This window comes from Nomia melanderi, chromosome 6 (assembly GCF_051020985.1).
Source record: "Nomia melanderi isolate GNS246 chromosome 6, iyNomMela1, whole genome shotgun sequence".
Taxonomy (NCBI): domain Eukaryota; kingdom Metazoa; phylum Arthropoda; class Insecta; order Hymenoptera; family Halictidae; genus Nomia; species Nomia melanderi.
Window position 1 is genome coordinate 18184436 of NC_135004.1, and position 27532 is coordinate 18211967.

At 48.6% G+C, this 27532-nt stretch overlaps 3 protein-coding genes and 1 long non-coding RNA gene across 7 annotated transcripts in view; 1 reads left to right on the forward strand and 3 right to left on the reverse strand.

Annotated features, from left to right (window-relative positions):
* Positions 1-13421, reverse strand: part of LOC116430264 (uncharacterized) — a 44567-nt gene extending 31146 nt beyond the window's left edge. The window contains exons 1-4 of one of the 2 annotated variants that reach the window (XM_076368509.1): positions 13232-13421; positions 11826-12694; positions 9659-9849; positions 5729-7089 (exon numbers count right to left, since the gene is read on the reverse strand). In XM_076368509.1, coding sequence (XP_076224624.1) covers positions 5729-7010 — 1282 coding nt within the window. In that variant the 5' untranslated portion in view covers positions 7011-7089; positions 9659-9849; positions 11826-12694; positions 13232-13421. Of the gene's footprint in view, positions 1-5728; positions 7090-9658; positions 9850-11825; positions 12985-13231 lie in introns of both variants that reach the window. The other variant, XM_076368508.1, reaches the window with a different exon arrangement.
* Positions 13422-17987: 4566 nt separating this feature from the next.
* LOC116430072 (glutamate receptor ionotropic, delta-2) lies at positions 17988-22124 on the reverse strand. Of its 2 annotated transcripts, XR_012998810.1 has the most exons (7): positions 21327-22124; positions 20476-20972; positions 19553-19879; positions 19128-19284; positions 18794-19002; positions 18557-18726; positions 17988-18116 (listed from the first exon to the last, which is right to left on the reverse strand). XR_012998810.1 is itself a non-coding variant. In XM_076368511.1 (6 exons), the coding sequence occupies exons 1-6, from the start codon at positions 21544-21546 to the stop codon at positions 18622-18624; spliced, it is 1515 nt and encodes a 504-aa protein (XP_076224626.1). In that variant the 5' UTR covers positions 21547-22124; the 3' UTR covers positions 18500-18621. The 2 variants fall into 2 exon arrangements, 1 of the variants encoding a protein (XP_076224626.1); XM_076368511.1 differs by lacking the exon at positions 17988-18116 and having other exon boundaries at positions 18500-18726.
* On the forward strand, positions 18159-18927 carry LOC143174625 (uncharacterized). Its single transcript, XR_012998812.1, has 3 exons — positions 18159-18188; positions 18439-18665; positions 18747-18927. It is a non-coding gene; the product is annotated as an uncharacterized LOC143174625 (long non-coding RNA).
* Positions 21294-26618, reverse strand: LOC116430073 (glutamate receptor ionotropic, kainate 4). 2 transcript variants are annotated; one of them, XM_031983729.2, is made up of 9 exons: positions 26080-26618; positions 25230-25729; positions 24578-24904; positions 24329-24491; positions 24038-24246; positions 23519-23608; positions 23259-23428; positions 22567-22743; positions 21294-21440 (listed from the first exon to the last, which is right to left on the reverse strand). In XM_031983729.2, exons 1-9 carry the CDS (start codon positions 26246-26248, stop codon positions 21416-21418), a joined length of 1830 nt encoding a protein of 609 aa, XP_031839589.1. In that variant the 5' UTR covers positions 26249-26618; the 3' UTR covers positions 21294-21415. The 2 variants fall into 2 exon arrangements, with proteins under 2 accessions (XP_031839589.1, XP_076224625.1); XM_076368510.1 differs by lacking the exon at positions 21294-21440 and having other exon boundaries at positions 22256-22743; positions 26080-26614.
* Positions 26619-27532: the final 914 nt, after the last annotated feature.

Genomic DNA, 27532 nt, shown 5'->3' on the forward strand with positions numbered 1-27532 from the left:
AGGACGGGGATGGAGGAGTCAACGAGAAGCTCGCGGTTTGAACGGTCCGTCGCGATCAGGCTTGATTAGTGTTCGCGGTTTGACAGCTAGATTTGCACTGGAGAAGCAACATCGGCCCCATACGCCGCCGGTCGCGGCCACCGGGGACACGACGGGTCTGCCGGCTTGCTGGAGGGGCGAGGAGGATCCTGCGTTTCATTGTACGCACACCATGGGCCACCATGGAGGGGCAGGAAGAACGCCAGATCAATATTAGGGCGTAGACTCAAGGGCAAGGGCCGTCACCGGCTGTGCACGGCCACCATGCGTGCGCTATCGAGGAAGAACCTTCGCTGTGTGCGTCTATGGTGAAGCTAACTGTCCATTTCAGAGCGAAACTGTTGCGAACAGCTATTCGGAACATTCCTCGCGGGCAGATATGCTCGTAGTAACGATGCGAACGACGATGCTCTTGGATTATTGCTTCTTACGGGCTACCCAAGCGCGAGGAATGATTTCGAGAGTTGTTCTTGCCAGTTTTATCTCTGAAATGGACATCGATTTTCTCGCATTGGTAACTGATCGCGGAGATCCTTTTCTCTTGGCAACGGGCTGTCTTTTCGCTTAGTTTGCTGCTCTTTCTTTGGAGAGTCCCGAGCGCTCCGTAAGTCGATGCAACGCGGTTTTTGTCGAAAGCTGGCTTTAACACTAGATTTAGAAGACTACGTGTTTGTTTATATAGATCGCGGAAATTGGGGTTTCAGGGACAGAGCATTATAAATGCACTCGCATAATAGCATCCCTCAGAATTGACTTAAACTGTTATTAAATTATGTTTGAAAATTTTAATATTCGTCAAACTGACGAGTTGCGTGAATCTAGTGTTAACACCTGGCCAAGCTGGTTCCTGCTTTTAGAGTTACTGCAAGAATACAGATACTTCCAACCAATCGAAATCTTAATAAATTCACGCTTAGAGATTTAGCAAAGGAATTTTGCAAAGACGGTTCAAATGTTCATATCAGAGCATATCCCAGCTGCTAATCGGAGTATCGCAGTACATACATTTTTGGTCGCGTCGTCACCGATGCATAGATGCACCGATCGATCGACCGATCGCCCGTGGAATCCTTATCGAGACCGCGGGCTATTGTGTTTCGACGCTGTCCGCTCCGGCCTTCCGGTTCGCCGATCGCCGCGGGCCATTTGTAATCCCCGCACGGACACGGAGATGATGAACCGGCCGTGTCTCGATTGTTAACAAACGATTACGTTTATCGGGAAAAATGCGCATTGGCCTTTCGAGCACGCTTCGCGGAGGGCAACCGACAAAATTGGCAGAACGATTCATCGACTTGTGTTGTATCGTTGAGTCGGATTTCTGACAAAAACTTATCAGCAAAATATTTCAACGCTAGATATTAAGTGTTTTAAATATGTAATGAAGTATAAAATAAACGCCCGTAAATCTAGTATTAGAAATTCGGAAAACAATTCAGTGGAAATGATTACCTTCAAATGCAACAGAATTTCAAGGAAATTCGTCGGAGTGTATATCATTAGCTTCCTGTTAACCCATTGTTACATAATTCCATGTATCACAGCTGTCGATGAACATAATTGAAATGTTTCTTTCAATCGTCGAGGGAACCGAAAAGAATCCCACCCCTTTTTCTCCGAACGAAGAGTGCAGCGGTGCAAGGATCGCCAGGCGAAAAAAGGCTTCTCGGATAGTCGTAATTCCGCGGGTTCGTTGAAACCTTCGAAATTAATACGCTTGAACCGAAGTTCCCTGTCGTTAATCGTCGGAGGATAATAAAATTGTTGGCCGGAGGTATGTAAAAGACGGTCGAAATAACTCCGCGGCGCGTCCGTGTTTCTCATCGGCGTGGCGCATTCCGAGCGAGCGAGGATTCTACGAAGCCGATACGAGCCGAAGAAAACCTACGGAACGAAAACCGTGGAAAGCGGGTAATTTCTTTTCCCCCGGCCGCGGTTCCAGGAGCGCCGACGTTTCATAAATATTTAACGCTCCTCGCGTTCCCCGTAACCGTGACGCAAGATGAAATGTACGCAAGACCCGTTCAGCGATTAACACAGCTTTTTGCGTAACCATTTTTCTGAATCGCAGCCGCGCAAATCGAATGCGGGTAAAGGCGGCACCCGTGCGCCGCGATGCGCGACAAGATTCGCGGAGCCTGATCAAACTGGTCGCGTGTCATTGGACTTTTAACCCTTCGCGCGCGGCGAGACGCGCAAACGTCTTTTCTTCTGACATTGAATGAAAAATCTTATTTGCAATATCGATTCCCTTTGCGCATATGGATCGTTAGTACTTTTTCTAAGATCAACGTGAGGATCGAATTATTGGATCGATCGAGTCGATCGGAAGCCAATGTTAAATCAAGGAAATGGAAATTGAGGAAATTAACCCCTCGGCGTATTTACTTTCGCCACTAAATTGATATCTTTTCTCTTTTTATTTATGAACCATTCTCTATAATAGCCACACTTGCATAAGATTATTAATAAGCACGCTGTAATATGCAATATTTTATGTATTTTGTCAGCCTTCGCCAATAAGGCACTATTGTATATTTACGTATGGCCGGGGGAACATTTTTTGAAAATAAAGTACTTTTATTATTTATCGCCTTATTACAGTAACATGCCAACTTGAAACTTATTTTCTCCGAAAGCGGAGGACCATCGTCGAAAAAGTCTCGAGGGTTTCTCGTTTCTAGACACGTACTACAACTTGCACAGGGTTTCGTTCGAAAAGAGATGTTTCTGTGTGGCCCTCTCCTCGTAAGTGGGTAAACCTGATGTAGCCAGTGGCACGACACTCGTCGTCGGAGAGTAAACAAATCGTCCCGAGAGCGCACGCGGATATTTCGTGTTTACGAAACTTTCCTCGTTTAATGTCCGTGAGAACATCTCCACGGGATAAGCTGCGAAAGTGTGCGGCCGTGTTCCCGATGATGGGATGGAATTCAGCAATGCTAAAATGTTGCAAACGACCCGGCACGCGATTCGCTCGGACGCGAAAGTATCGTTCGCGTGAATCTTTCTCGTGACGATCGTCACGAAATTCTACTCTCGGCTGTCTGAATATTTTCGACGATTCCATGGGATTCTCCGGTCGGGTGACGAAACGTGCATCTGCCAGACAATTCTATCCTCTTATTAAGATATCAGTAACTGTTCAATAAGATACTAGCAATAGTTCAACAAGGACGCAGTTGTTCAAAGATTTATTCATCTCTGAATACGTTTCAATTTCTATTTTCTAGACTCAACCGCATTGGCTTCTGAGCGACTCGTATATTATAATAAAATGTACATAATTACATGTATTCCACTATTGTTTTCTTCAACAATACCATCAGAATATTGCCTGAGAATATCTTCTATCAATAGTCATTTAGAGTAACACATCCCCAATGGTTACATTTTCATCTACAATAAACCGTCTTCCAGTCGCACGATCGAATAAACGCGTCGAAAGATCGTAAAGCGTTCGATTCAGCCGATCGCGCAAAGAGCACGTATACGGATTTCCCCATTACCGATAACGCAACCAAAAATACAGACCCTTCTTGGTCTCTTCTTCGAAGGCGGACCTTGGCCCGCTATCTCTCCCTTTCCCTTTCGGTGGTACAAGTGTGCCCGAAACTGTAACGCGATAAAGCAGTTCCGAGCAGGAATTCCGGCGCTAGTAAACGTTCTCGTGCACCTATCTGACACGGGCACGCACGTAGACGGGCAGATAGAGTAAATCCACATGTAAGAGAGATAAAGGTCAGATAAAGGGAACGCCGAGCGCCGAAAGGCGGAGGAAAAAAATCCGGACGAGAGCCGGCGTACGCGCGGCGAGGCGCGTTCGCCGGCTTGGGACTTTCATCGCGGAATCAAGGTGAATGATCGCGATCGCCGCGGAGAGAAATTAGATGGTTCGTGTGCCGGTGGCGTGAGAATCGAGAAAATCGGCTCCGCGACTGTGCGGAGGAAACGAGCGTGCGTCATGGCAGAACCGTTTAATTCGATACCTCGTTACTCGTACGCGTATTCCAGATTTCCGTTAACGCACCGCCGGCCACGAGAGTTTTCAGCGATTTAGATAATGCTTTAGATAGATAATATTCGCAATAATTATTCGTAATTTGCTATCACGGATCGTAAGCTAGTTTCCTATACTGTTCTGCTAATTACAGTAGCACGATGATAATGTTATATTCATACTTCACCTGTATAAATCGAATACGAGCAAAATGCTCGGAAGGAGATACTCCAAAGGTTTTAGTCTTAGATCGCAATCGCGTGTGACAGGCGTTATTCCGAGGTAAGAGGTTAACACGAATGACGAACAATGGAAAGAATACTTGAAAGTACTTTGAGGATTCCTCGAAATATACAGAACCTTCAGAAGATGAAGCTAAATTCTACATCGATTGCTAAAGTAAGATAAGAAGGAAGCTACGCGCAGATCTCTAATCGTTCGAATAACTAAATTGCTCATTTACGACTCAGTTTTTCGAATACGAGCATTCCATCTCGCCGGAACGTCGACGCTCGCCCGCGAAGGGTTAAGAGCGATTTTCCAGCGAGGTCTCATCGAAACCGGCGCACGTTGGTTCGCCACGTTCCTCCGTAAGTAGCGGTACGATAATAGAAAGGCTTTGAATAGTTGCAGTTTACGCTTGATCCCGCAGTTACGGAGTGAAGAGGGCAGCGTTTTGTCTGCTCCTCCGGGCAAATCCATATGTCGGGACATATGTTAGGTACCGGCTACCCTGACCTGCGTCAGCGGAGCGGCCCGGGGAGGGAGACGTCTAAAAATAGGGGTGCCTTAGGGCGAAGGGATTAATGGCCACGCCGGCTTGTAATTTTAAACACCTCGGCAAACGTTGCTAATCCAATCCGCCGGCTCGTGATACGCACCCCTTAAACCGAGCCAAACGAGAAACAGAGAGAGAGAGAGAGAGAGGAACAGAGACGAAGAGAGAACGCGAGCGTCGCTGGGGGGTCATCGAAATGGCCAGCAGAAATTCCAATAAATCTCACTTAACGCCGGGCCCGGTGTGCCCGTGTGCGTTAATCAGCGCTTTACACGCACGTGGACGCTCGCCCTCCTGGGACCATTGAGACATCATTCCCGTGGGCCGAGTGGAATTCCTGCGTGGTCGTGATTCGAGGCGGTAATTAAAATTTAGAACCCGTGGACCTCCTTCGTCCCCCCTTCGCCCGGTTTCCACGAAATTTCCGGCTTTCGAATTCGAATCCGGCGATTCGTTTACTTAATCCCTTCCACTCGAGAGTCCCCTCGTTGTATCCGTCGTTTTCTAATGAAGCATCGATGATATTTTTTACAACATCGATAGAAATCGTACACGAATCGAGGGGTTTCTGTTTCAATATTTCACGGGACTGATCGCCTCTCGAGCGCGAAGCTACGCGTATCGTATAACAGGATCAAACCGTTTGCCAGGTAATTGAGCTGTCCAACCGACGGTAGCCACCCTTATCTATCGTCCCCTATTCCAAACCTATCTACCATCTGCGATGTGTTCTTCGTTGCACAGAAGCTCTGGAAGGAACGCGAGGCTACTCGTCAGTTCTCACTGTTTCGTCTCACTTTCAATACTGATTTACTATTCGCCGATTGTACGAAACCGATGCAAATTATAAACAAAACACAAGGAACTCCTTGCCCTTGTATAACGGACAGTAAGTACTTCGAGTCGCTTACCTTTCTTCTGGTCCTCGCTGTCCGAATGAAGCTCCACGTCGTGCAGCCTCATGGATTGCACGAATCCTCTCCAGTGACTACGTGACCTGCCGCGCTCGTGCAAGTCGGATCTCAGGTCGGCCAGCTGTTTATCGGATTCCTTGAGCAAACCGTCCAGTATGTCCGGCCTGTCCAGCTCCCTCGGTTTCGTCTTCTCTTCCTCGTTCACGGTATCCGCGTGCTTCTCGTTAGCCGACGAGCCGTCGACTTCGTCCACCTCCGCGTTGCTCTTCGAGCTTTCCCTACCACCGTTTTTCACTGCATCGTCGCTGACCCCGTTCACCTCCCGACTAACACCGTTCCTCGTTTCCTTCCTCCTACGAACCGGCGGCCGGGGACGCGCTTCCTCCGGATCCTTCTCCTTCACCGGATGCTTCGAGTCTACCGCAGCCCTCTGGGATCTGTTCGACCCCTTGTCGTTCACCTCCTTAGCCTCCCTAACTTTACTCGGAGGGACGTTCTTGGGGTTGTTGCAGCGATCCTTGAGCGTCTCCCGGTTACCGCGGGACGCCTCCAGCAGCTTCTGCGCGAGTAATCTCGTTTTATTAATCTCCGTTCCAGATTTCCTCTCCTGCTTCTCGGAGTCGATCCTCCTGTCCGTCCTCTTCTCCGTCTTGACCGGTGTCCGAGGGTTGTTGTCCGCCGCCTGGAACATCTGTTGGATCTTCATGATGTCCGAGCGAATCTTCGCCGAGTTCAGCTCCGACTTCTTGTTCGCCGTTTGCTTCGACTCGGGTTTCAGCGAGGTCCTCGGACATCTTTGCGCCGGCGGCGTGTTCCTCAGTCGCTCCAGATCCTTCAAATCGGCCAGCATGGAACTCTGGGTCCGCAGGTTCCTCGGGGAGCTGTCCACGGCGATCGTTCGCGGCCGATCTCGCTCCTTGCGGCCGATCTTCTCCATGGGCACCAGCGCGGGATCGACGAACACCGTGTCTCGTATCTGACTGATGTTTCTCAGCCGCGGCGCGCCGACCTTCAGCCCCGTCGTCCTCATAATGACCTTCTCTACGGACTCGATGTCCCTTTCACGGCCCAGCCGTCTTTCTTCGATCAATTTGGCTCGTTGTACGTCGATTGCCGAGACAAACGGGCCGTGATACACCGGCGCGTTCACGGAGGAAGCGACACGGTTGTTCGGCGCAGGGTTGTTGTTGCTCGGCCTGCTCGCGCGCAGCGGCGATATCCTGACCAGCCGGGGCGCGTCCCGCGGGTCGTCCGTCTGCAGACTGCCTCTGTACACCATCTTCGGGATTCTCTGTGCGCTGGCTACGATCCGGGCCCGACGATCATCGGGAACTCATCCTCGGTCACGTGCCGCCGGCCTGGAAAACAGAGATTCCGTCTATTAATGGAAGCCATTACCGGTGCCTGCGCGTACGCGTATCCTACTTAAAGGCATATTTAAAGCGTCAGACGCGGAGACGTAGATCACCGTCTTCCGTTTCCCGTCTGAAGGGAGGGGATCACCGGCTAGGCACGCGGACAGAACGGATTCGTTTCCGCTCGTCGATCGTTTCAGCTCCGGAAGAGAGATTCAGCATTTCCCGGAATTCTTTTCTCTCCTTTCCACAGTTCCAGTAGTTCCTAGCGCGACGCATACGCGGGTACGCGTAAAAATCACGTCGAACCCTCGCAAATCGAATAGAACTCACGCGTGCGCTCGCAGCAATCCTTGCAGCTGGAAGTTCCACGATCGAGTACCCGCGCAGACCCGGATAAAAGGTGCTCTACCCCGTATTTCCCGATCGCCGAGATCTCAATCGGCTTCGAATCGATCAACCGGTTCGACCGAACACCGGACAGACACGGCCCGCGATCTGCGCGGAGTTTTCTCCGTGGATCGGCTCGCGTAACCGTTAATCGACGTAAATTACAATCGGGATAGAGAGGGGGGACGGGAGGGAGATAACGAAAGAAAGAAAGAAAGAGAGAGAGAGAGAGAGAGAGAAGGCAACCAGTATATTATTCGTGACGGCGAAGGCTGCGACTCGGTAGAAGTCAGTGGGTGTCACCATGTAGGCAGTGACCCGGCCATCTTGCGACACGTACACCATCGGCATGTAGGTGTCACGCGCTGCTAATACGCGGCAGTACGTTTTCCAAATGCATATCTACCGGCGAGTTTTAATCGGTTTTAACTCGCGCATTCTAATTACCACGCGGGATGGGATGAAGTCGGGGGTGACAGTTGACGGGCGAACGGACGGCCCGTAAATGGACGCCGAGCCCGATCACACGGAACGGTTGTTGCGCCTGTTCGCTCGCTTCCATTAGGGATCGATCGAACGCCGCGCTTTGTGTACAGGATCGATCGACGTCCGCGATTGTTATGCCACTGGATAACTCCCGGCCCGATGATCCGTTACACAACACGCCGTCGTTTTGTCTAACCCGCCGTTCGGCGACCGGCGATCGTCCTCCGGTACCGACGATCTCGCCGTTCTCCGTTCCCAAGCGCAGCCGCGACGCTAACGACCGTCGACGTATCGCTCGTTCTCCATGATTGGATCCCTTCGATCTGTAAATCCCGTGCTTCGTCACTTGCACAACGAATTCAAAGACTTTGCGGGATCTCGCGCGAAGATTATGTTTCCATTTATGTGTTACCAGATCAAATTCTTCAGTAGTTTCTCGAAGAAGCGTCCGCTTCTTTCTAGCAATTGCGAAAGGAGATGTCAGGTATCGTTTTGATCTATTTGGTAGTTCTAGAGCTGAAATACCCTCGTCCAAGCGGATACGTTTCTCTGCGGTCCACGATCCAGAGAAACCACACCTCAGGTATTCCGATACACGGTGCCGTTCCGTGTTGATCGAGACTTCGAGAAGCAACGACGAGCTTCGCAACGTTTTTTGCATTCTGCGGTTCTGGAACGATCGGTAGACTCGATAGACGATAGACTCGAGAAACCAATCTGTTCGATGCGAATATATATATACATCATTTTCTTTGTCTATCGATGCAACCATCGATACGACGGATATCTGTTAATCTTGCAACAATCCGATGTCAATGAATCTGGCGTTCGGAAGCAGCTCCGCGCCAGAAGCTCTTTCGTACGAGCTCGACGAAAATTTCGCGAAACATGTCACGCAACAACGGCGCGCGTCATTCTCACCCTCTCGTTCCGATACGCGCGTACATCGCCCGTTGAATTCGCAATTCCATTCACGGCAACTTATTACGACCGCTTGTGCCGTTCTGTTCAGCCATTAGTCACGGTAGGCGAGCCACAGCTGAAAAGTCCCATGCCATTTTTCTCGCAAGCTTTCCGACTTAATCTACGTATCCGGAAAATCGTGCGCCGATAGCCGTGTCGCACGGCACACGTTCGAAACAGCAGCGGGGAATGTGTGTCATTTTTTACGAAGAAAGTATCTCTAATTGTAACGGGTATTCGCGATAGTCACGCGAACGGATTTGCCGGTATTCCGCGTTCAAATGGAAACGTTCGATTTTCAAACTTTCAAATGTCAAATGGTCAATCTCGAATTCCAAACGCGGATCGCGATGTTCAAGTTCTCCGAATCCCCCAAACCGTGACTTCACGATAGTTTATCGAGCGCGGTGCATCTATCATTAGCATTCCCTATTTATCATTTCCGTGGAAATCAAAGCAAGATAAGTATTACGCCCCGTGGAATCCGCGCAACTGCATCGCTCGGCGAGCGTAGTTTCAGCAATTCAATTTTCCATTGACGTTGCGTCACGACGTACAACTCGAACGGCTCGTATCTTCGAAACAATCGATCGATCTCGCCCAATATTTCGCGTATGTCATTATAAGCTTGTACCCTATCGTTCCGCGAGAACTTTCGAGCCGACATGCAACGATTGAGCGATCGAACAGTTTCTCGGCGAGCGAACGAGGCGGACCACGGTCGTTTACGTACCGTTCCCTGCGTGGAGGGTTTATGGTTGTGCGATGCTCGGTTTACCCGCGACTCGAACGACGCCGTTGCAGTGGCCCGCGTATCTTCGATATCTCGGCCTGGTTCGGCCGGAATCTTTCGTTCGCCCCGCTCCGCCGTGGAATTCCAGTAACGGAGATCGCTCTACGCCCGCAGCTACTCACTCGTTAGCTCTGCAACAACAACAACGACGAGGATGAAGAAAAGGAGAAACGAAGGACAAGAAGGAGGAGAAAAAGGAAGCGGGGTTCATGCATTTTCCATGAAAAGAAATGCCGGCGCGCGCGGTTTGTTTCACCGCGAGCCGTTCACGCATCCGTTCCCATTCCCGTTCCTTTTCGTTTCACCCTCGTCACGACGTTTTTCGTCCGCGGGCTCCGTTCAATGGCTCGCCGGTCCTACGTCGAACGAATCGGACCGGAAACTCCGGATCGTTACAACCGAATCTCGCGTTACGTAACGTTCCCGCATCGTGCTCTTTTTCCAACTGTTCGCCATAACAACGAACGAGACTCGTGATGAGGATTTCTAGTTTAACGCTACAACTACCGAGCAATTACACCGAGTTCCTCGTAATGCCTTGAAAAACTTGAAAAAGTACGTTTCTCGAGGATCGAGGCATCTTACTGTTGTATTCACGCGAATATACAGACTGGCTCTATAGTTCCTCGCAAAACAGTTCTCAGAGGTCCAATAATCGTGAAATAAACCTTTCCAAATGGGTCGTTTTAACTCGTCAGCTAGCTCTACTCACAGTTTATATTAATTTATTACTAGAAATCACATGTAACGATACCTTTAAGACCTATTATTAAAAATTACCGTTATTCATCGCACATGGATCGCAACAGTACCAGTACCAATACTATTTCATCTGCGCAATAAATGCCTGCATAGAGTAAACATACGATTTCCCTGTCTTTCCGTGAATGATCAGTAGTAAAATGTATTCAGCGAACACAGTAGCGAAGGAGATCGTACGACAAGGGGTCGAGCAACAATTACAGCTTAATTGGCCGCATACGAAACCGGCCACCGCTCGTCGCGCTCGACAACAAGGTGAATCGCGTGCTTGTCTTCAATAACCCTTTCGTGCTTTCCCCGTGTTATCGTGGAACGGGGATCGGCCGGTATACATATTTATGTTGAGAACTTAGCGGATCCGCTTCCTCCGACTAGTGACAGCTATCCTCGGTTAAACTAGACTGATCCCATGCCGCAGGATGGGAACCGGCCTCGGCACGCTCAGGAACAGTCTATTTTTACGCGCGCTCGTTGATAGCGTATACACCGGCGCATCACCGTAATAAACGGCCCCGCTATCCGCGCGCGCGACAAACCGACGGACAATTCCCTATGGAAACTTTGGGATCGCTCCTCGTCACGCGTGCACGGTTCTCGAGTAAATGTCACGGGTAGTCGTTGACAGGGGTCACGAAACAAGTTGATTGATACAACGCGTTAACTGCTACGGCGATCGCTGATAACCGGACCGTCTCAATTGTCTCGGAACGATTATGATAAGGAAACTGATATTGAATAAGAATGTTCAGTGACTTCGCTGTAGCAAGGACTGTGATACTAAATGATAGTCGTCTAGAAATAAAAGTGTGACGTGAAAGTTGTGATATTAAATGTCTAACCCTTCGCACTCTAATTTTTAATACGATCTTTTAGCAACTTCGAATCATTTCTGCTATGAGTTAATACTCTAGGACTATTTACAGTACAAGCGCGCCGTAGTGGAAGATAGAAGGTCCTGCTTTGTTATTAAAACAAACGCGTATACATTTGAAAGTTATCTTCGATCGAAAACGGAGGTTCCAGCTTATCTAACAATGTCACCGCAACGGAGTGCAAAGTAATAATTGTTCCTATTCAGTTTCGTATGACAGAATAAGTAATGTTACACAACGCACTCAAAATTCTCGCGGCAGCCGCGATAATTATAGAGCCGAAGCAAACGAGTTCTGCAACGCAGACCAGTAACAGAGTCAAAGAACACCGACGAGCCTCAGATGAAGCAACCAACAACGTTGCAACGTAAAAGCTGCGACATCGGACGGCGAATAAACTTCCATCTTTAAAAAGATATTATATAAAACACTCGGAGCCGCGGACGCGTCAATCAATCTCGGATCAAACTCACCCAAATGGTCCGATCCCACGCGAACAGCTGCGCGGACGTAACGCACCCCCGGGACTGGTTCCAACCCTCCCGAGCGAACGGCGATGATCCAATCCTGCGCGCTGTCGGTTCAACGAAAACGCGCGCTTATCGGAATATCCGAGGTTCACATTATCACGCAGGCCGCCCGGTCAACTGGCACGGATCCTCTTCTGCTCGCAGCGGCCGGCGAGTCGTTCTCCGGCGACGCGTTTGCAACAGGTGAGGCGAACGGCTCGACAGACACGCGCGCGACGTTGGCCCAACAGAGACGCCGGAGTCGGTTGCAGCGTCGACGGCGAGGGACGCGCGTTCACGGATTCACGGGCACGCGGTTGGCGTTCTCGGTGGCGATCACTGGAGGATGCGCGTCGGCCGACGTCGGGACGCCAGCAGCGGCCGCACCAAGTTCCCTCGTGCCGTAAGGAGCACTGAATGAGTTCGCCAGCGACGAAACATAATCGCGTTTACGGGCCAGCTGTAGGTACGCCACTCTTTTCCTTTCCTTTCCGTGCCTAGCCAGTCGAGCACCGGAGGATCCCCACTACGGTGAAACGCGTGGAGCACACGAGCTCGAGTACACCCATGCGACACCCGGTATACGTGGGCAGACTCGGCCTGGCATTGAAGAGGAATGGAGAGGCAACGGATGCCCGCCAACTGTCAAACCTCCTTGCCGTCGTCCTTCGGGATCCACGGGGCCCCCGAGCTTCTTCGATCGGACCGATCGATCTCTTATCGGAACGCACGAAAGGAACGCGATGTTTGCGCGACGGCCACTTGTTTCTGTCTTCCGTCTCGGGACGATCGGTTCCGGACGACTGATGGTTCGCTTGAACCGCCGTGTCATTCTAGATAGAAAGAACACTGGAGCAGTCACGGAGGACTTGAACTTTTTAGTATCTGTTGAACATTGTTTTATTCGACAGTTAACGCGTTAAATATCCTTCGACCGCGCACCTGTTATCGCGCGATACAGACGGTAATTGTGGCAATATTTCGTCGACCTTCGTGCGCCGATACCGATGTAAGAAACTTCCTTACGCTTCGTGCTTCCACCTATAATTGCTTCTAAATGCGTTAAAAGCGATATGCGATTCTGGTATCGAGTTCTAGGTCGTTTCAGCGAGTGAAGCTAGAGCTAAAACAATACATACCACGCGCATTATACTCGGAACTCGACGGTGATTAGTTAATCGTCACTCGAGTCTTTCCAGGAGCGGTAATTAAACGGTCGAGCGTATGCACGCCGAAAGCGCGGAGTATCGGAGAGCGGACGAGCGTCGAGTGGAGTGATTATGAACTTTAGGAGATCGGTTCGAGGGAGTCTCACGCGATCGCCGATCTACATTGGTCGTTGTTCGGCTTCGCGATTTCCATCCACTTACCCGCAACCGCGGTGACGTCTTCCGTTGAATGTTATCGGCGAGCCGAGCGTTTCACAAGCGCCAGTTTGCCAATGTAAACCGCTAATACCCACCCACGGCCCCGAACATAGTAATGAGCCTCTCAGGTAGTCGCAACGGCGGATTTACGAGACAAGCGGATCAACGCAACGTTTCCCCGCCGACGATTTCTCAATGAATTCGTTCCCGGCGCTGTCGCGTTTACCGCGTAATGGTACATCGCCTCTGCGCCTGCGTTTTCCCCGGCTGAAACGCGGCGAGATTTATGCGCGGCACGGAATCGCGTGTTGGGAACGCTCGACGCGCCTTTCGTGCGGTAAGGAACTACACGAAAGGATAAATCTTAACCCCTTGTCTTAATAATATCGCGTCGGACTCGCGATCGAAGATTCGAACACGAGTTAGCGAATGTAACTGTCATACTCGTTCCGGTGAAAATTCAATATTATCGTCCTGCCATCGATTCAGCCGCTCGTTAGGCCTCGTGAAAGTCGGAATAAGTAATAAAGATTATACCTCAAGGTTGTAGTATTTTATACGCTTTACATCGTCGTTAGATTAAACCTATTTGTATAACAATGAGGTAAAATATATTCTACAATGTGTATTCGATTGTCTTCTATACTGCTGCGTCAGATTTTCCTATTCTTTGTGCTGCGGAATTTGATTCGGAGAATGAGTAGGCTTAATTTTTGATCTTCGAAGCGAATGCAGGCACAGGACGAATATAGAATTCTTCTCTGCTTTTAATGGAAGCCGTTAACGATCAAACGGTTCCAGCGAGCGCAGTTCCGGACGAAATCGTAGAGCAAAGGGTTGGTTCTCTTTCACCCGGGGCGATTACGCGCCTGTTCTTGTTACATGTAACCGGGCTCCCATTTGCACAGACTCTCGTTTCTCGGTCGATCTCGCCGCGAAGCGTGCCTCGTCACCGCGAACATCATTGTTCCCTCCGTGACAATGGTGATTATCGCCGCGCATTATTGTTTCCTGGTTCGCAATCGTTCGAACCGATCATTGTTACCGGTGGCGGTACGAAGGCGACGGGGACAGTCCTAGCCTAGACGGCGCGAAGCGCGATAATAATGGCATTCTGGACAAGCCCAGGGATGACACAACCTGCCAACAATGACTGCCACGTGCAACGCAGCTAAACAACGGACTGTTTTAACGCTGGAACTACCGACCAGTGAAATTGCCTTTTTCGAATTCCTCTATAGAAACTCGAACCGTGTGCCTATTAAGATTTCGATTGACTCGCGACTCGGTTGGCGTATTACTAAACCAGTCGCCTGGGTGGTTCGTTAGGAAAGCGTTTGGTATCTTGCCAGTAATTGCCGGAACTCGGGAACGGATTAGTTTGATCTATCTGCTATTCCCAGGATTAGAATGTAATCATCGAACAACGAGATTCATCTGCTCCGGAAGATTAACATAATTTGTTTACGATTTTTCGATCGTCCATGGTCTCAAGAATGCATCCACGGTTTCACGTAACCAGCGGAATTACAAAAATTGTAGGAATCCGAGGAACTTGTTCCGCGACACACTTCGTCTGCTGTCGCGGACGATTACGAAACAATCTCGAGTAATTCCGAGAGTATTTTCGTACGTGATAGAACTGGATACTTTCGAAAAGATGAAGTTCGCGTAGACAAGAGGACTCGTTCGAATTGTTAAAGCCGAGGTCGTCCGGTCTCGTTACCGCGGATCAAGACGAACGGCGCGGCGCGGCGCGGCGCGCACCGAGCGTTCACGTCGAAAGCTGTTGCCTCGGGTCCTCTGTCGTTTCCAATTAATATCTCCCGTCGAGCGTCGTCATATCGATGACGATCCACTCCCGACGGAGAATGCACTCAGCCAAGGCTATCCGGTTCTTTTTCGCCGACGACGAAACGGGGAACGAAGGAGCAAAGAAAAAACGAGCTGGATCGATGATTACCTGGTCCACGGGACAGGATCGGAAGGATCGTTCGAGAGATTAACGTCTCGCGGCTAATCGCGCCCCGTTTGCACGGAAAGAAGCGTCACGATCGCGTTCCCCGATTCTTTTTGCGGTTTCCGTGAAATGTTATCGGGCCCTGATTACCCTCGGAACGATGCACAAGAAACCGTCAACTTTCGAGCTGCTTTAATATCAACCAACAGGTTCAGCTCGTCCATTTCGTTCGAGAACGTGTTGTCTCTTGACTTTTACTTTTCTTTGCCTCATACTCGAGCTATAGAAAATAAAGAATCATCGATGACGAATCATTATTTACCGGTCGGAGCGTCTTCAAAAGGCTTCACCTTGAAAAGGTTACTACGCGCTTACGTGGACGACGCGTTTCTTGACTCCTTTGCTCTCCTCGTGTCTTCGTAAACTCGATTAACACTGTCATCTTTTCAATCAACTTATAGAAAATAAAGTGTACGCTTGCAGGAGAAGCTTCCGAGATCGAGTCCCGATAATTTTCCTCTCGAACGAACACCTAGCTTTAAACAATCAAGACCCGAGTCCCCTTCGAGGCATCGCGGCTGGGTTTACCTGCAGGGGGATCGTAACGCGCGCGTGTAACTTTTCCTTAATGAGGCAAAGGTCACTTCCGGTCATACGGAAACCGGAAACGCAGCGCGTGCTCGTCCGTATCCGGCCCGTGCGCAGTTACTTATGCTCGCTGGCTCGCTGCCGATCTACGCCGCGCCGCAGGATGCACCTTTGTTTACACGTGAACCTACGCTGCCCCTGGAAACGCAGGAATCGTGGGTCGATTCCGAGTCGGCCGGATCGAAAATCGAAAAAACGGGGGAAGGACATCTGCCCCGAGCGACGCTGCACCGTTGTCCCGCGGGTTGATTGTATTCGGCGAAAAAGGAAACTCGGGAACATTTATTTTAGCAACGCGTTAGCACACGAGAGTGAGTCAGAGACCGAACCGTCGGCTCGAAAAACCGCAGAAGGAGCCTGGGAAATAATTTGGATGAAACAGGGTTCCTATTTTCGCAGTCTTCTCGGTTCAGTCTCCCCAGAGTTAAAATCACGATGAAAATTCAGAGAGATTCAGATGTTTCAATGAATAACTTCAAGATACAAATGTCTAGGAACAAACTACTTTAATTGCAGCGTACACGAATGAATTTCACGTATTAATCAATACGTTCATCGCGGTTGAAACGACGAACGAATAATTTGAATAAAATACATAGGGTCGTATGACGCGACCCGATGATGTTTCTGAAAATTGAATAATGAGTAACGTATGGAAAATTAACGAGGGCCCCGTGTTTTCGCCGGGCAGACAGTGGATGCTGCTTGATTCACGTGGGAAGATAGTCACGTGGGTGAATTTCTCCCGAAAAGGTCGTGGGTCAGGCGTTCCGTACGAATCGACGTGTCTTCGGCTAAACGCGATCGGCCGATAATTGCAGTTATTACGCAAACCGTTGTATTTACCCTGCAGAATGTCATTAATCAAACCACTTAACGAGATTCGCTAATACGCCGTGTTAAACGACAAACGGTTAGATCTTAACGAAGACCGGCGCAACGCGCAGCGTGCCGTTTGATATTTTCAATTTGCAACTTTCGAAACGCGAGATCGGTACGTTCCGTTGCCCGTTTGATGCAGAACACGCCGCTCGCAGAGAAAACAATAGCCGTTCCAACAACAAAGCCGTCTCCGCCCACGCTCGAGGCGATCGGTAATTCACAAACATCCCGGACAATCGTAAATACGAACCGAATTCGACTTGGCCTATGGCAAACGGTGCAACCCGGATAAATATCCGCTAATTGGAGCGGAGGCCCGCATAAAAAATAGAAACTCGAAAGGTCCATCGAGTCTCACCGCGGAATGCTCGCGGCGGGAACGATACGCGGAAATTTGCAACTAATTACTCGCGGTTACTCCGCGCGAGCCGCAGTGAAAGCGATTCCACGAGCGGAATAGGCACCGACGGAAAGAATTAACATTGAAATACCCAGCGGGGTACGAAATGCGTCAAATGCCGGCCGTTTAATGGAATCATTTAGCGAACGTTAGCTCTGCTTTGATAAGCTGAAAACAGACCGGTTTAAAATGAATTGCAGAACATGGTGGTTATTACGTGGAAAATATGTTATTCCGTGGGTCGCGAGTTAAGGAAGCTTCGCTTTCTTTGAATTTACAGAATGAAAGCACGCCAACGCGTGGCCGAGTGTTCGAGTGTTAACAAGCCGGCTTGTTAATCGCACAATACGCGTTGTAAAACGCGCCTTCCTCGTTCCGTTGCGCGCCGGTATCGACTCCGCGCGCGGCTTCATGAAATAATCATCGAGGCTCGTTCGTTACGCGATACGAGATAAAACCGTATGGAACGTTCGCGCAATTTATCAGCGATTATTACGACAGCCGATTCCTGCTAACTCGGTGTATACTATTCGGAGATGACTCAATGTCTAATGTGAGCTACACAGAGAAGCTAGAGGGCTCTTTCGGCGAGTGTTTCGTTCGTAGCATCGACCGATGCGAAATTAGCGTCGAAAATGGAATGAGAAAAGATGAAAGCTGACCGATCAAACCCGCATTCCTCGGTCTAGCCATCGGGCGATCTACCAACGGTACGTTTCTCACGGAATTTCACGCTCGTTTTCAGCTCTCCGCTCGGCTTCCGGCAGAGTTTCGGGGAGCGAGAACTTTCGCCGGTCTTGCTGGCCCACAGGTTGAAGTACATCTTCTCGATGATCAACATAGCGCACGCCAGGACCATGCCACCCGCCAGGATAGCCAGGATCGACGCGACGCTGCCCAAAGTAACCACGGGGTACCCCTTCTCGTGGGACACGGGCGTCACGAGGAACGTGTTTCTCAGCCTGTTCAACACCCCGTTGTCTTTGAACCGTTGCAACCTGGAAGGAATGTACCCGAGACAGCTGGAAACTCGGTGTACTCGAGGAACGCTGGCAGGGGTTTTGTTAAACGTAACATTTCCGAGAATCTAATTAACCCTTTGCACTCCGAGCAATTTCTGATACGACCTCTCAGCAACTCCGAGTCGTTTCTACTGTGGTCGCGTGTACGTTTTAATGTTACGTTTTATTGATACAAGAACGATACAAGAAATATAACAATACGTGTCGCCGTAGCACATCGGAGTGCAAAGGGTTGAACGAATAAAATTATGATTGAAAAGGTATGATATTCACTCGTAATTCACGATTCCTGTGTAAGGGCTGCGCTTGTTGAGAACGATCGCCAAACTCTCGATCCTGTTGGCGTCGATGTACGCGATCTCGCACGGCAAGCGGCCCATCGAGTTCACGATCGCCTCGGTGATGTAGAAACCCACCTTTTTCGAGCAGACCTACGACGGAACGAGGACGGATTCGTTGCTCGAGGATTCTCGATGGATATTCATAAAGACGTCACCTGCTCGAAGCCTTCGGTCACCGTCAAAGGTAAGTCTTCCTTCTCCTTCAGAAGCCTCGTCAACTTGGACGACACGGTGTCGTTGGACGACTGAAATCAATACCTTTCAGCGATTGCTTTCCGAAGCGGATCAGTGTATACGACGCGTCGAGCTTACGATAAGCATGTCGTAGTCCGCGCTGTTCCTGAAAACGATCAGCTTGTAGGAGCCGTGCTGCGCGAATTCCTCTAGAGTGGAGAACGGTAAGCTGGACGTGGAGACGGTTAAAAAGCTGATCAACGAGGCCGAGTAAGCGGACATGATCACCAACGAGGCCACGAAGATCGACATGAAGGCGAATCTCAGCGAGGACTCGTGCGGAAATTCTGGAAGCCGTTCACACTAATTTGCAAATCGTTTCAATTAAACCTTTGCACTGCTTATAGGGCAATATTCGCTTGATATTGAGCCTTTATTATTTCCTTCCGTATTCTCGTTACGTTGCGTTTACCTGACAGGCCTTGCTGGCAAAAGATCCCCCACACGTTTATGTAGTTCTCCCCGATGGTCGTCATGACGAAACGGCCCTTCGTCTTCATTAGAGTCAGAATTATCGGGGCCGACAGGATTATACATACCACTCCCATCCAAATGTAGAGGTCGAATGCCTGAGCACAGAAAGGTCGATGCTCACTATCGTCGGAGAAACGTCATTGATGCGTTCATCGGCATGCGTTCATCGATTTTTCATATTTCCCTCGACAACGTGTTTTTCAATCTTTTTATCTTACTTCTCTTCTCCCCTATCTTCACAAACTTCATTGGAATGATTATTTTTCTAGCCAACTTACAGAAAGTAAAGTACCCACTCGCGATTTTACTGTTCGCGATGAAAATGCGAGGTCATAGGGTAATCAGAGAAACAACAAAGAGAACCTTGAAGTACGCGGACCACCTCACGGACGAGTTGTCGGGCTTCCTGAAGTACACCCTCATGCGGGACAGTATCAGCGGCAACGTGAAGTCCACCACGTCCATCCGGTGGCTGGTCATGCTGAATTCCGCGACGCCAATGTCGACCATCCCCGAGACGACCTCGCCGATCACCCCCGTCCAGGCCTGCCTCTCCTCGTTCCAGTTGCCGTACAAGACCTCGCTGCTCGTCACTTTGATCGTAAAGTTGATCGACCTGCTCAACTCCTGGACCACCGCGCCGAGGAACTCCGTGAACACCCCGTCTTTCACCGCGACGAACGCAGACTGCTTAAAGTTAGATTCAATCGTAAAAAAATGGGGAACCCCTATCGGCGTTCTCATAAATCATGCAGGAAAGAGAGAAAAGGAACGCGCGGACAATCGAAATTGCGTCGTCGCGTCGCCGTACTTTATCGCCGTCGTAAATCATCCTGTCGCTGATCCGTTTTCCGTCCACGCGACGACTATGATAATTATCGAGCAGGAATGCGCTCGAACGCCGGCGATTGGTAGATTCGATCGCGCGCGTGGATTACAGACGCGTCGCGTAGACGAAGCTTTTGTTGCAGCCTTATTTCCCTTGTTCCCGCGCTTCAGCTACTGGTTGGTCAAACCGGTGAACATATTAACATAGTTGTAGCTGCTTCGCGAAGAAGCAAGTAGAGGGAACTGATGCAACGGCGTACGTTGATTTATAAAAGTTCCCTCTAAATGGAGAATCGATTGCATTTTCCTTTATTACAGACGTAGCTTAATCGCGAGCGACTCCGCGAGCAAAAGCGCAGTTCATTCTAGTATACGCGAAACATGGAATTAGTCGGATCGAGGAACTGAGCGAAGGAAAATAACTTTGAGAGAAATCGCGATAGAATTCTAAAACCTACCTCAACGTAGGCAATGCGCAGGTATTCCCCGTACAAGTTGTTCCTCCTCGCATGGAGGCTGTTGTTCATTGTTGGCCTGAACTTTTGACCGGGTTTCCACTCGGCCAGACTCGAGACAATGGTACGATTCCTCTGCAACGCGTACCATTCCGAGAGGATCGGTTGATCGTAGCAGATCGCCAGCATCTCGGTGTTGAACATCAGATGGAATGGATTCCCGATCGGGGATCGACAGAAGTCCCGCAGCGGATCTCCCTGGTGCGGCAGGAACATCACGAACCAGATGGGGAAAGAGATATCGATCTGTCCGGTGGCCATCGCAAACTCGTTCATGGTCTCCTTTGTGGTGAGAAGGACGACGTACAGCGGACGCACGACGTGGCCTTGGTACTTCTTGGTCTCGCGCGGAAGGTCGGAAAAGCTGACGATCATGGTCAGGATGCTGCTGTGGGAGAACGATCGGGTCCATATGTGCGTCAGCGTCGTCGTGTTGATATCTAAAACGTTCACGGACGACGACCGTTTGACAGTTTGCCACCCGGTGACGCGATTCTAGTTCATTTGGAATTCTGCGGCCGGCTGCCGCTAACGGGGTCCCACGTCATTCTATATTTACGGCTCCGCAGGGTTGGCAGAGAAGGTAAAGGGATATATTTGGCGGTGAGAGGAAGGGAGAGGAATGGAAGAAGAGGAGGTTACAAAGGATTAGAAAAACGGAAGACAGTGAATGAGGAATAAGGAAGGAAGAATGTGTAACGAAACAACTCGTACGGAGGCAGGAAAATATTCTCTATGGAGCAATTTAACACTTTCGATAAGGTTCAAATGAATTTCAGGGGGAATTAACTTACCGGTGCCTCCGTCGGAATGCACGATAACGATGCAGGTTGTTCCATAATGATTATGTATATCCGTGATCAGTAGCATATAATTATAACTGTCATTTATATCCACGGCGAGGCCGGCTACAGAGAGGACCATTAGAATACCGATAACGTAACAAGTGAAGCGTGCCATTTCAACGATGAAGCGACGATTACCGTTAAACACCTTCGAATTAACCGGGACCATTTCGTCCCCGCCGAGGCGATATCACGCAGGATCGTTACGCCTTATTTTCTCGTTAATATACGCCGAAATTGACCGCGTTAAATTGGATCGTTCCGCGAAGCATTTCGGTGGAGCGAGCGAGTCGACGTTCTTTTTCCCGTCCCGCGATTCCCGGCCGCTTCTGACGGTAACCGGCTAAACTGAAAACCAGGCGAACCGTGCTCGCGAGGCGTCCGGATTTATCGAATCTGTGGATCTAGGGCCGGCAGCTCATTACCAGCGGAACACAGCGTTCCACATTAACCACCGCTAACATAACCAACCGATGCGTCGCGTACAAATTGTACGGAGATCAGCACCGATAGAAACGTGTATGCATTCCGTATTTATATCGGAAAATAAATCGCGGATCCCTTCGATTACTGTAGCGGAGGGGGTGCACGCGCTGCGGCAAAATGGCGTCGCGGACCGGGACGCGGGTATATAGAATCTCAAAGGACATTTCAAGACGGATATGCTTCTGTTCCTCGCGAATGGTTCATCGTTTTATCGAAAGATTGCAATTCATTCGGAAACTAATATTCCTCGAAACAGACGCTCGTAAAAGGTTCAAACTTCGTCCAAACTTGCCTCGACTCTAAATTATTACTATCTTTTTCCGAACGACTTTTCGCTTGTGAAGATTTTTATGCGCATTTCCAGTTTTACGACGGAGTGTTTAAAAACAGAGTAGAAAAGAACGACACTTTATTATCCATTATCTTTCTTAAAGATTCTAGTAGACTAGATATACACGAATGCCCGTGAAATACTGACAACGATGATCTTAGAGTGACTCTCAACCCATTCGAGACCAGGGTGTTTTTAAAAGACGGTCGCCAGGAGTCTAAACTCTTTTTTTCGTTTACACTGAAAAGAAGAAATATTTGTTGCTTTATGAAAACTTGTTTCGAGGACTTAGCTCGATAGCGATGCGAGTTTTCCGCGAGCGTAACTCGTCTCGAATGCGTCAAGTGGATTCAATCGTGCTTGAGTATATACTTATCGCAGCATATTTCCGCGAACAGCGTTAACAGCGCGGCCACGGCGCCCAGGATGAACACAGAGAACACAGATATTATGCCGCCGAATGTAACCGGCAGAAACTCGGTTTCCTCGTGGAACTTTTTCTCGTTCTTTTCGCGGTTCAGCACGCCGGAGGACAACAACTTCTGCAGACTGTAACGGAATGATAAATATTTAATTTCGTGCCGAGTGTACGGGTACAGTGCTTACACTCTCCATAACTGCGCGCCTCTTCCGCTTGCCTTTTAAAGCTCTAACGCTATCGTTGCCGGTCATGGAAATAACTGACAATGGGCAGTCTTCGCTTACACGCACGTCGTACGCGCCGTCGATTGGAAATATTTCATTTTCTATTGTTTTATACTTTATCCTCTCCGGTATTTTCTACTCGTACGATCAACGCAATTGATTTGTTCATTAGCAATCGATCGACTAATGAAATTCGAAATCTATGGAGAAGATACAACGCTTCCCAAGATTCTCGCAGATTCATTCCAGGTTTCTTTCGTTTTTCGCGGTTGAAAATCGCGTAAATCTAATTACTTCTACGAGAAGTAAATTATAAATAAATGAAACATTATCTCCTCGCACGCAAGACGTGCCGCATAAATCGAGGGATGACCGCAATGTCTAGCTGAACGTGGATAGTATTTCATCAAAATACTAACTGGTAATTCAGGAAAGGTGTAAACGGGTTGTTCTTCGTCAGAATCATAGCTAAACTCTCCACACGGCCGACGGGGATCATGAATGTGTTACAGGGCGCGAGGCTGTGCACTGCTTCCTTCATGTCGGGGCTGTAACTCATGAAGAACGCCAACTTGTTCCCGGTGCATACCTGTCGTACAATTCAAACAATGTAACACAGAATTCTATACGATTCTATCCGAAATAAACGATTTTAGTAATTTTCGTAAATCGAACTCACTTTTTGAAATCCTTCACTCGTGTCCAGTGGCAAGTCGTCGTACTGTTTCATTAATTTCATTAAAGACATCGAGAGAGAATCGGTCGAACGCTGAAAATACGAGAAAACGATCAGTTTTTAGCATTTGAATGAACACTTCCAGTTCGACAACTTTCGAGAGATTCGGTTATTCAATAATTATCGTGTAACAATTGTCCGCTAATGAATAGCGTACGATCTAACAGCGATTCGCGGGGGGGTCTGTTCTTATGAAATACTTAACGCCGGTTTCACACTGCCGATTTCCAGGCAAAGTTTTCTGTCGCGTGACAATCGTGATCCTTTGCATTCCACAAGCGATTTCTCTGCTCCGTTTACCGTCCTGAGTGTTCCATACGTTTCTCACGCGACAGAATGTTCGCTAACGTGAAATCGGTGTTAATTCTTGTTCGTTCTCTTCGGACGAGGAAACAGCTCGGCGTCTGTTACGGTTTTAATCTTAACGGGTTAACGTCTCCTATCTGTTTTCGACAAACTTACGCTGATCATGTCATAGTTCGCGGATCCTTTGATCGCTATTATATCGAACGTGCCGTCCGTGATAAACTCGTCGACCGTCCTGAACGGCACGTCTCGGATGCGAGCCGTTAGGAAACATATCAGAGACGCAGAATAAGCAGAACTTGCCACATACGACGATAAGAACAAGCTTACGTATGCTAGCTTCAACGACGAAATCCGTGGGAAATCTGGAAAGAGACGACTGCGAGTGAATCGGTTCGGAGCGAGCAGCGAAATTTGACATGCAAAACCAATGAAGGATCGACTCACCTGTCAACCCTTGGAGGCAAAGAATCCCCCAAACTCGCAAACACTCGTCGCGCATCACTTGCATCATGCCGCACGACTTTAACCGGGATACTATAAACGTCGTAACAACGCTGCCGATTATTCCTGTTACAAGCACACAAGTCCACACTGAAAAACTGAAAGCCTGCGGCACACGATACCCAAAAATCGTATAACGTTGGCGCTCGACAAATTCAACGACCGATCATTCTTAGACCTGGCTGAATTTACCTTGTAATAAGCGAGCCACTTCGCGGCGAACATCTCCGGTTGCTTTAAAAATAACATTTGCCTAGTGGCTAATATAGGAATCGTGAAGTCCACGTAATCGGGCCTGTCGTTGACCATAGAAAAATCGGATATACCGATGTCCGCCATTTTTGAGATTACTACGCCGATCGCTCCGCCCCAGCGTTTCGTTGTCGTGTTGAAAATCCCGTACTCCGGCTCTACAGACACGAGTTTGACGGTGAAGTTCAGGGCTGCTTCCAATTCGTTGATAATGGTGCCCAGAAATCCGTGCAACTTGTTATCCTTGATTTCGAGTAGTATCGAGGACTGTCGATCGAAGGGTACGTATATTCGCATTGAACATTGTGTTATATTTGAACGGTGGATTAAAGAGAGCATCGATTCGAAAAGACATAAAAGTACTCTTTCGATGAAGGCACGATAGATACGCTGCAGCATCTACCGACCCAACTCCGAAACACTTTTACCTGAATAGAGAAGTTTAATAATAGGTTTATTCGCTTAAAAATTGTTGTATGAAATGAATCCCGAATGGTCCTTCGTTGAATGAACCCCAACGAAATCGATTCTCCCTTTGGTTCCATCGCGAGAACTATTTTCAATTCTGCTCGTATCATAGAACAACTCTTACTTCAACGGTGACTGCACGCAAAACCGTGCCCTTCATATTAGCCCTCCTCTCGTACAAGCTCAAGTTCGTGAATAATTCCAAATTCTGGGGAGAATCTTTACGCCATTTACCCAGCTTGGAAATCTCTGTGCTCCGGCCATCCACGGAGTACCATTCGTGCAAAACATCTTCTGTAGGGCAGAGCACCGCCATTTCGGTGTTGAACGACAGGTGAAACGGATTACCCGGTGGTGCGTAGCAATAGTCCAGCAGAGGACGTCGAAGAAGTGGCGCGAACAGTATGAGCCAAGCGGAGGCGTGCATATTGAAGGTTCTCGTTATGTTCGACAACTCGTTGAACGTCCCCATTCCGTTTATCATGACCACGATTATCGGTCGGACGATGCTGTTGTAGTATTTCGACAGGGAATGCATTTCTGCGAAAGGGACGGTCAGGGTGGCGATGTTCTCTCGTCCGAGATTGCGAACCCACGTCTGCACCATGTACTCCATCTTGAACTCTATACGCGTAACGAGAAAGCACGATTATAAGGGAAGAAGTGCTCGACATTACGGCAACGAGAGCAGCGAATAGAAGGGAAACGAGAGAGGAATAGGATAGTTATCGGTCGTAATAGATAATAATGGGACTGCGGATCTTCACGTATTTACGGGGAATTTCAAAGCGACAAATTAAACAGGATACGCGCGATACTAAAGGGTATAGAAGATATTTAAAGTCTAATGGTTTTTCTAACATTCGTTAGGAAAGATTGTTCTCCGTTGTAATCCTATCTTTTTCATTGTATTCTTGAACATTTGTATTTGCATAAAGACCCGCTGTCTGTTAGTAATAATTACCGTATCCTACCATTGAAAACTTCACCATCGGGGCACGGCTGTACGAGGACAACAGCGGAAGCGGAATAATATCTCCGAAGGTGTTTCAACAGTGGTATGTACACGTCCGGTTTCGCAGATTCTGACATCAATAAATGCATACCGAGAGAAATGAGGTGCAAACACACCGTAAGCCTCATCTCGTACGAGTGTACGCGCGTCGGGCTTTCTGGTTTTCAAGTGGCGTTTGCGGAACGGCCACCGCCGCATGGAACCGGCGAATGGACTGAACTCCCTTAAGTCGAGACAGTCACATTTATGGTGAGATAATTCAAGCGTGCGCGGGTACGAACATGAAATATTGAAGAGACGCGGGGTCGTTCGTGTGGCATTTTCCTTTTTTTTTTTTCTCAAACATCGATAGCGTGAATTTTCTTAAAACGCGGCACGAGCGAGCGCGATGGTAATCGAATATTAAATAGCACTTAACAATTTCATCGATTCCGATGCGATCGCCGCTTACTTGGACGACAATAACGGATAAAATTTGCGCGAGATATGAAACGTAGAAAGTAGCCTGGGAAGATAATAAATTATTATAATATCGCGCATTCAATTGACCTCTTTAGAGGCGAGTTAATTGCGGCGTTACCATACGAAACGTTTGCACGAATGTTAAGCGACCGCCTCGCACGTCGGAAGGTCACGCGGCGAATTCATTTGAAAGTTCTCGGTTAATTGTAATACGCGCGCGTCCGAGCCTGACGTGCCTATCGCGTAGGAAATTCATTTCAATTTAGTGGCACCTTGGCGCGAACGATCATCGATCTACGTTCCATTAGAGAATTGCATCTGTCGGCTTCCGAAAAAAAGTTCTCGCGGGTTTTTCTTGTCGGCGATGGATCGAGGTCCGATTTGAATTAGAATTTGAGTAGTTTAATCAATGATATTGGTATCTGTAGTAAGTTATGTTTATGCCGTTGCTATCGAATAAAATAAACTGATTTCAGATGTTTTCCGTTTCTTTTCCTTTCGGACGATCCACGTGTTGCGTACACGTACATATCTCGCGGTGTTTTACGCAAGACAGCTGAAAAACGAACTTGGAGTTACAATTTCGCTTGCATTCTTATCGATTTAAGGAAATCAAATTACATAAGTGGAACGATTTGCTTCGATGAAATAATATTTGGCGAACGAATAATATTTAATTGTACCATCCGCGTTCAATTTGCACGCGTTGTATGCAAAGCGTTGCTTATAGCGGAACACTCTGTAACTGTTCAAAGGTATAACTATTTAATGAATCTCCCCGATAATAATCGAACCCGTTACCTTAAATAATTAACTCGAGCACCGAGTGTTATGAATTAGAAATAGTTTTAGCTGCTGAGCGTGTTGTTTACACGCTACAAGTATTTAAAGATGTTGCATTTCGTAATGCCTCGATATGACTTGTCGATACCGGGTTCTAATGATTCATA

Bases quoted from the DNA above. Each gene is read 5' to 3' on its own strand.
- LOC116430072 (XM_076368511.1), bottom strand. From the start codon at position 21,546: ATGGTCCCGGTTAATTCGAAGGTGTTTAACGGTAATCGTCGCTTCATC. The intron at 20,973-21,326 runs GTAAGTTAATTC...TGAACGTTTTAG, and splicing joins GCATTCCGACGGAGGCACCG to ATATCAACACGACGACGCTG. The intron at 19,003-19,127 runs GTAAACGCAACG...AACGGCTTCCAG, and splicing joins TTGCCAGCAAGGCCTGTCAG to AATTTCCGCACGAGTCCTCG.
- LOC116430073 (XM_031983729.2), bottom strand. From the start codon at position 26,248: ATGAGGCTTACGGTGTGTTTGCACCTCATTTCTCTCGGTATGCATTTA. The intron at 24,905-25,229 runs GTAAGAGTTGTT...TTCGATCGACAG, and splicing joins TGCGTGCAGTCACCGTTGAA to TCCTCGATACTACTCGAAAT. The intron at 24,247-24,328 runs GTGAGTCGATCC...GTCTCTTTCCAG, and splicing joins TTGCCTCCAAGGGTTGACAG to ATTTCCCACGGATTTCGTCG.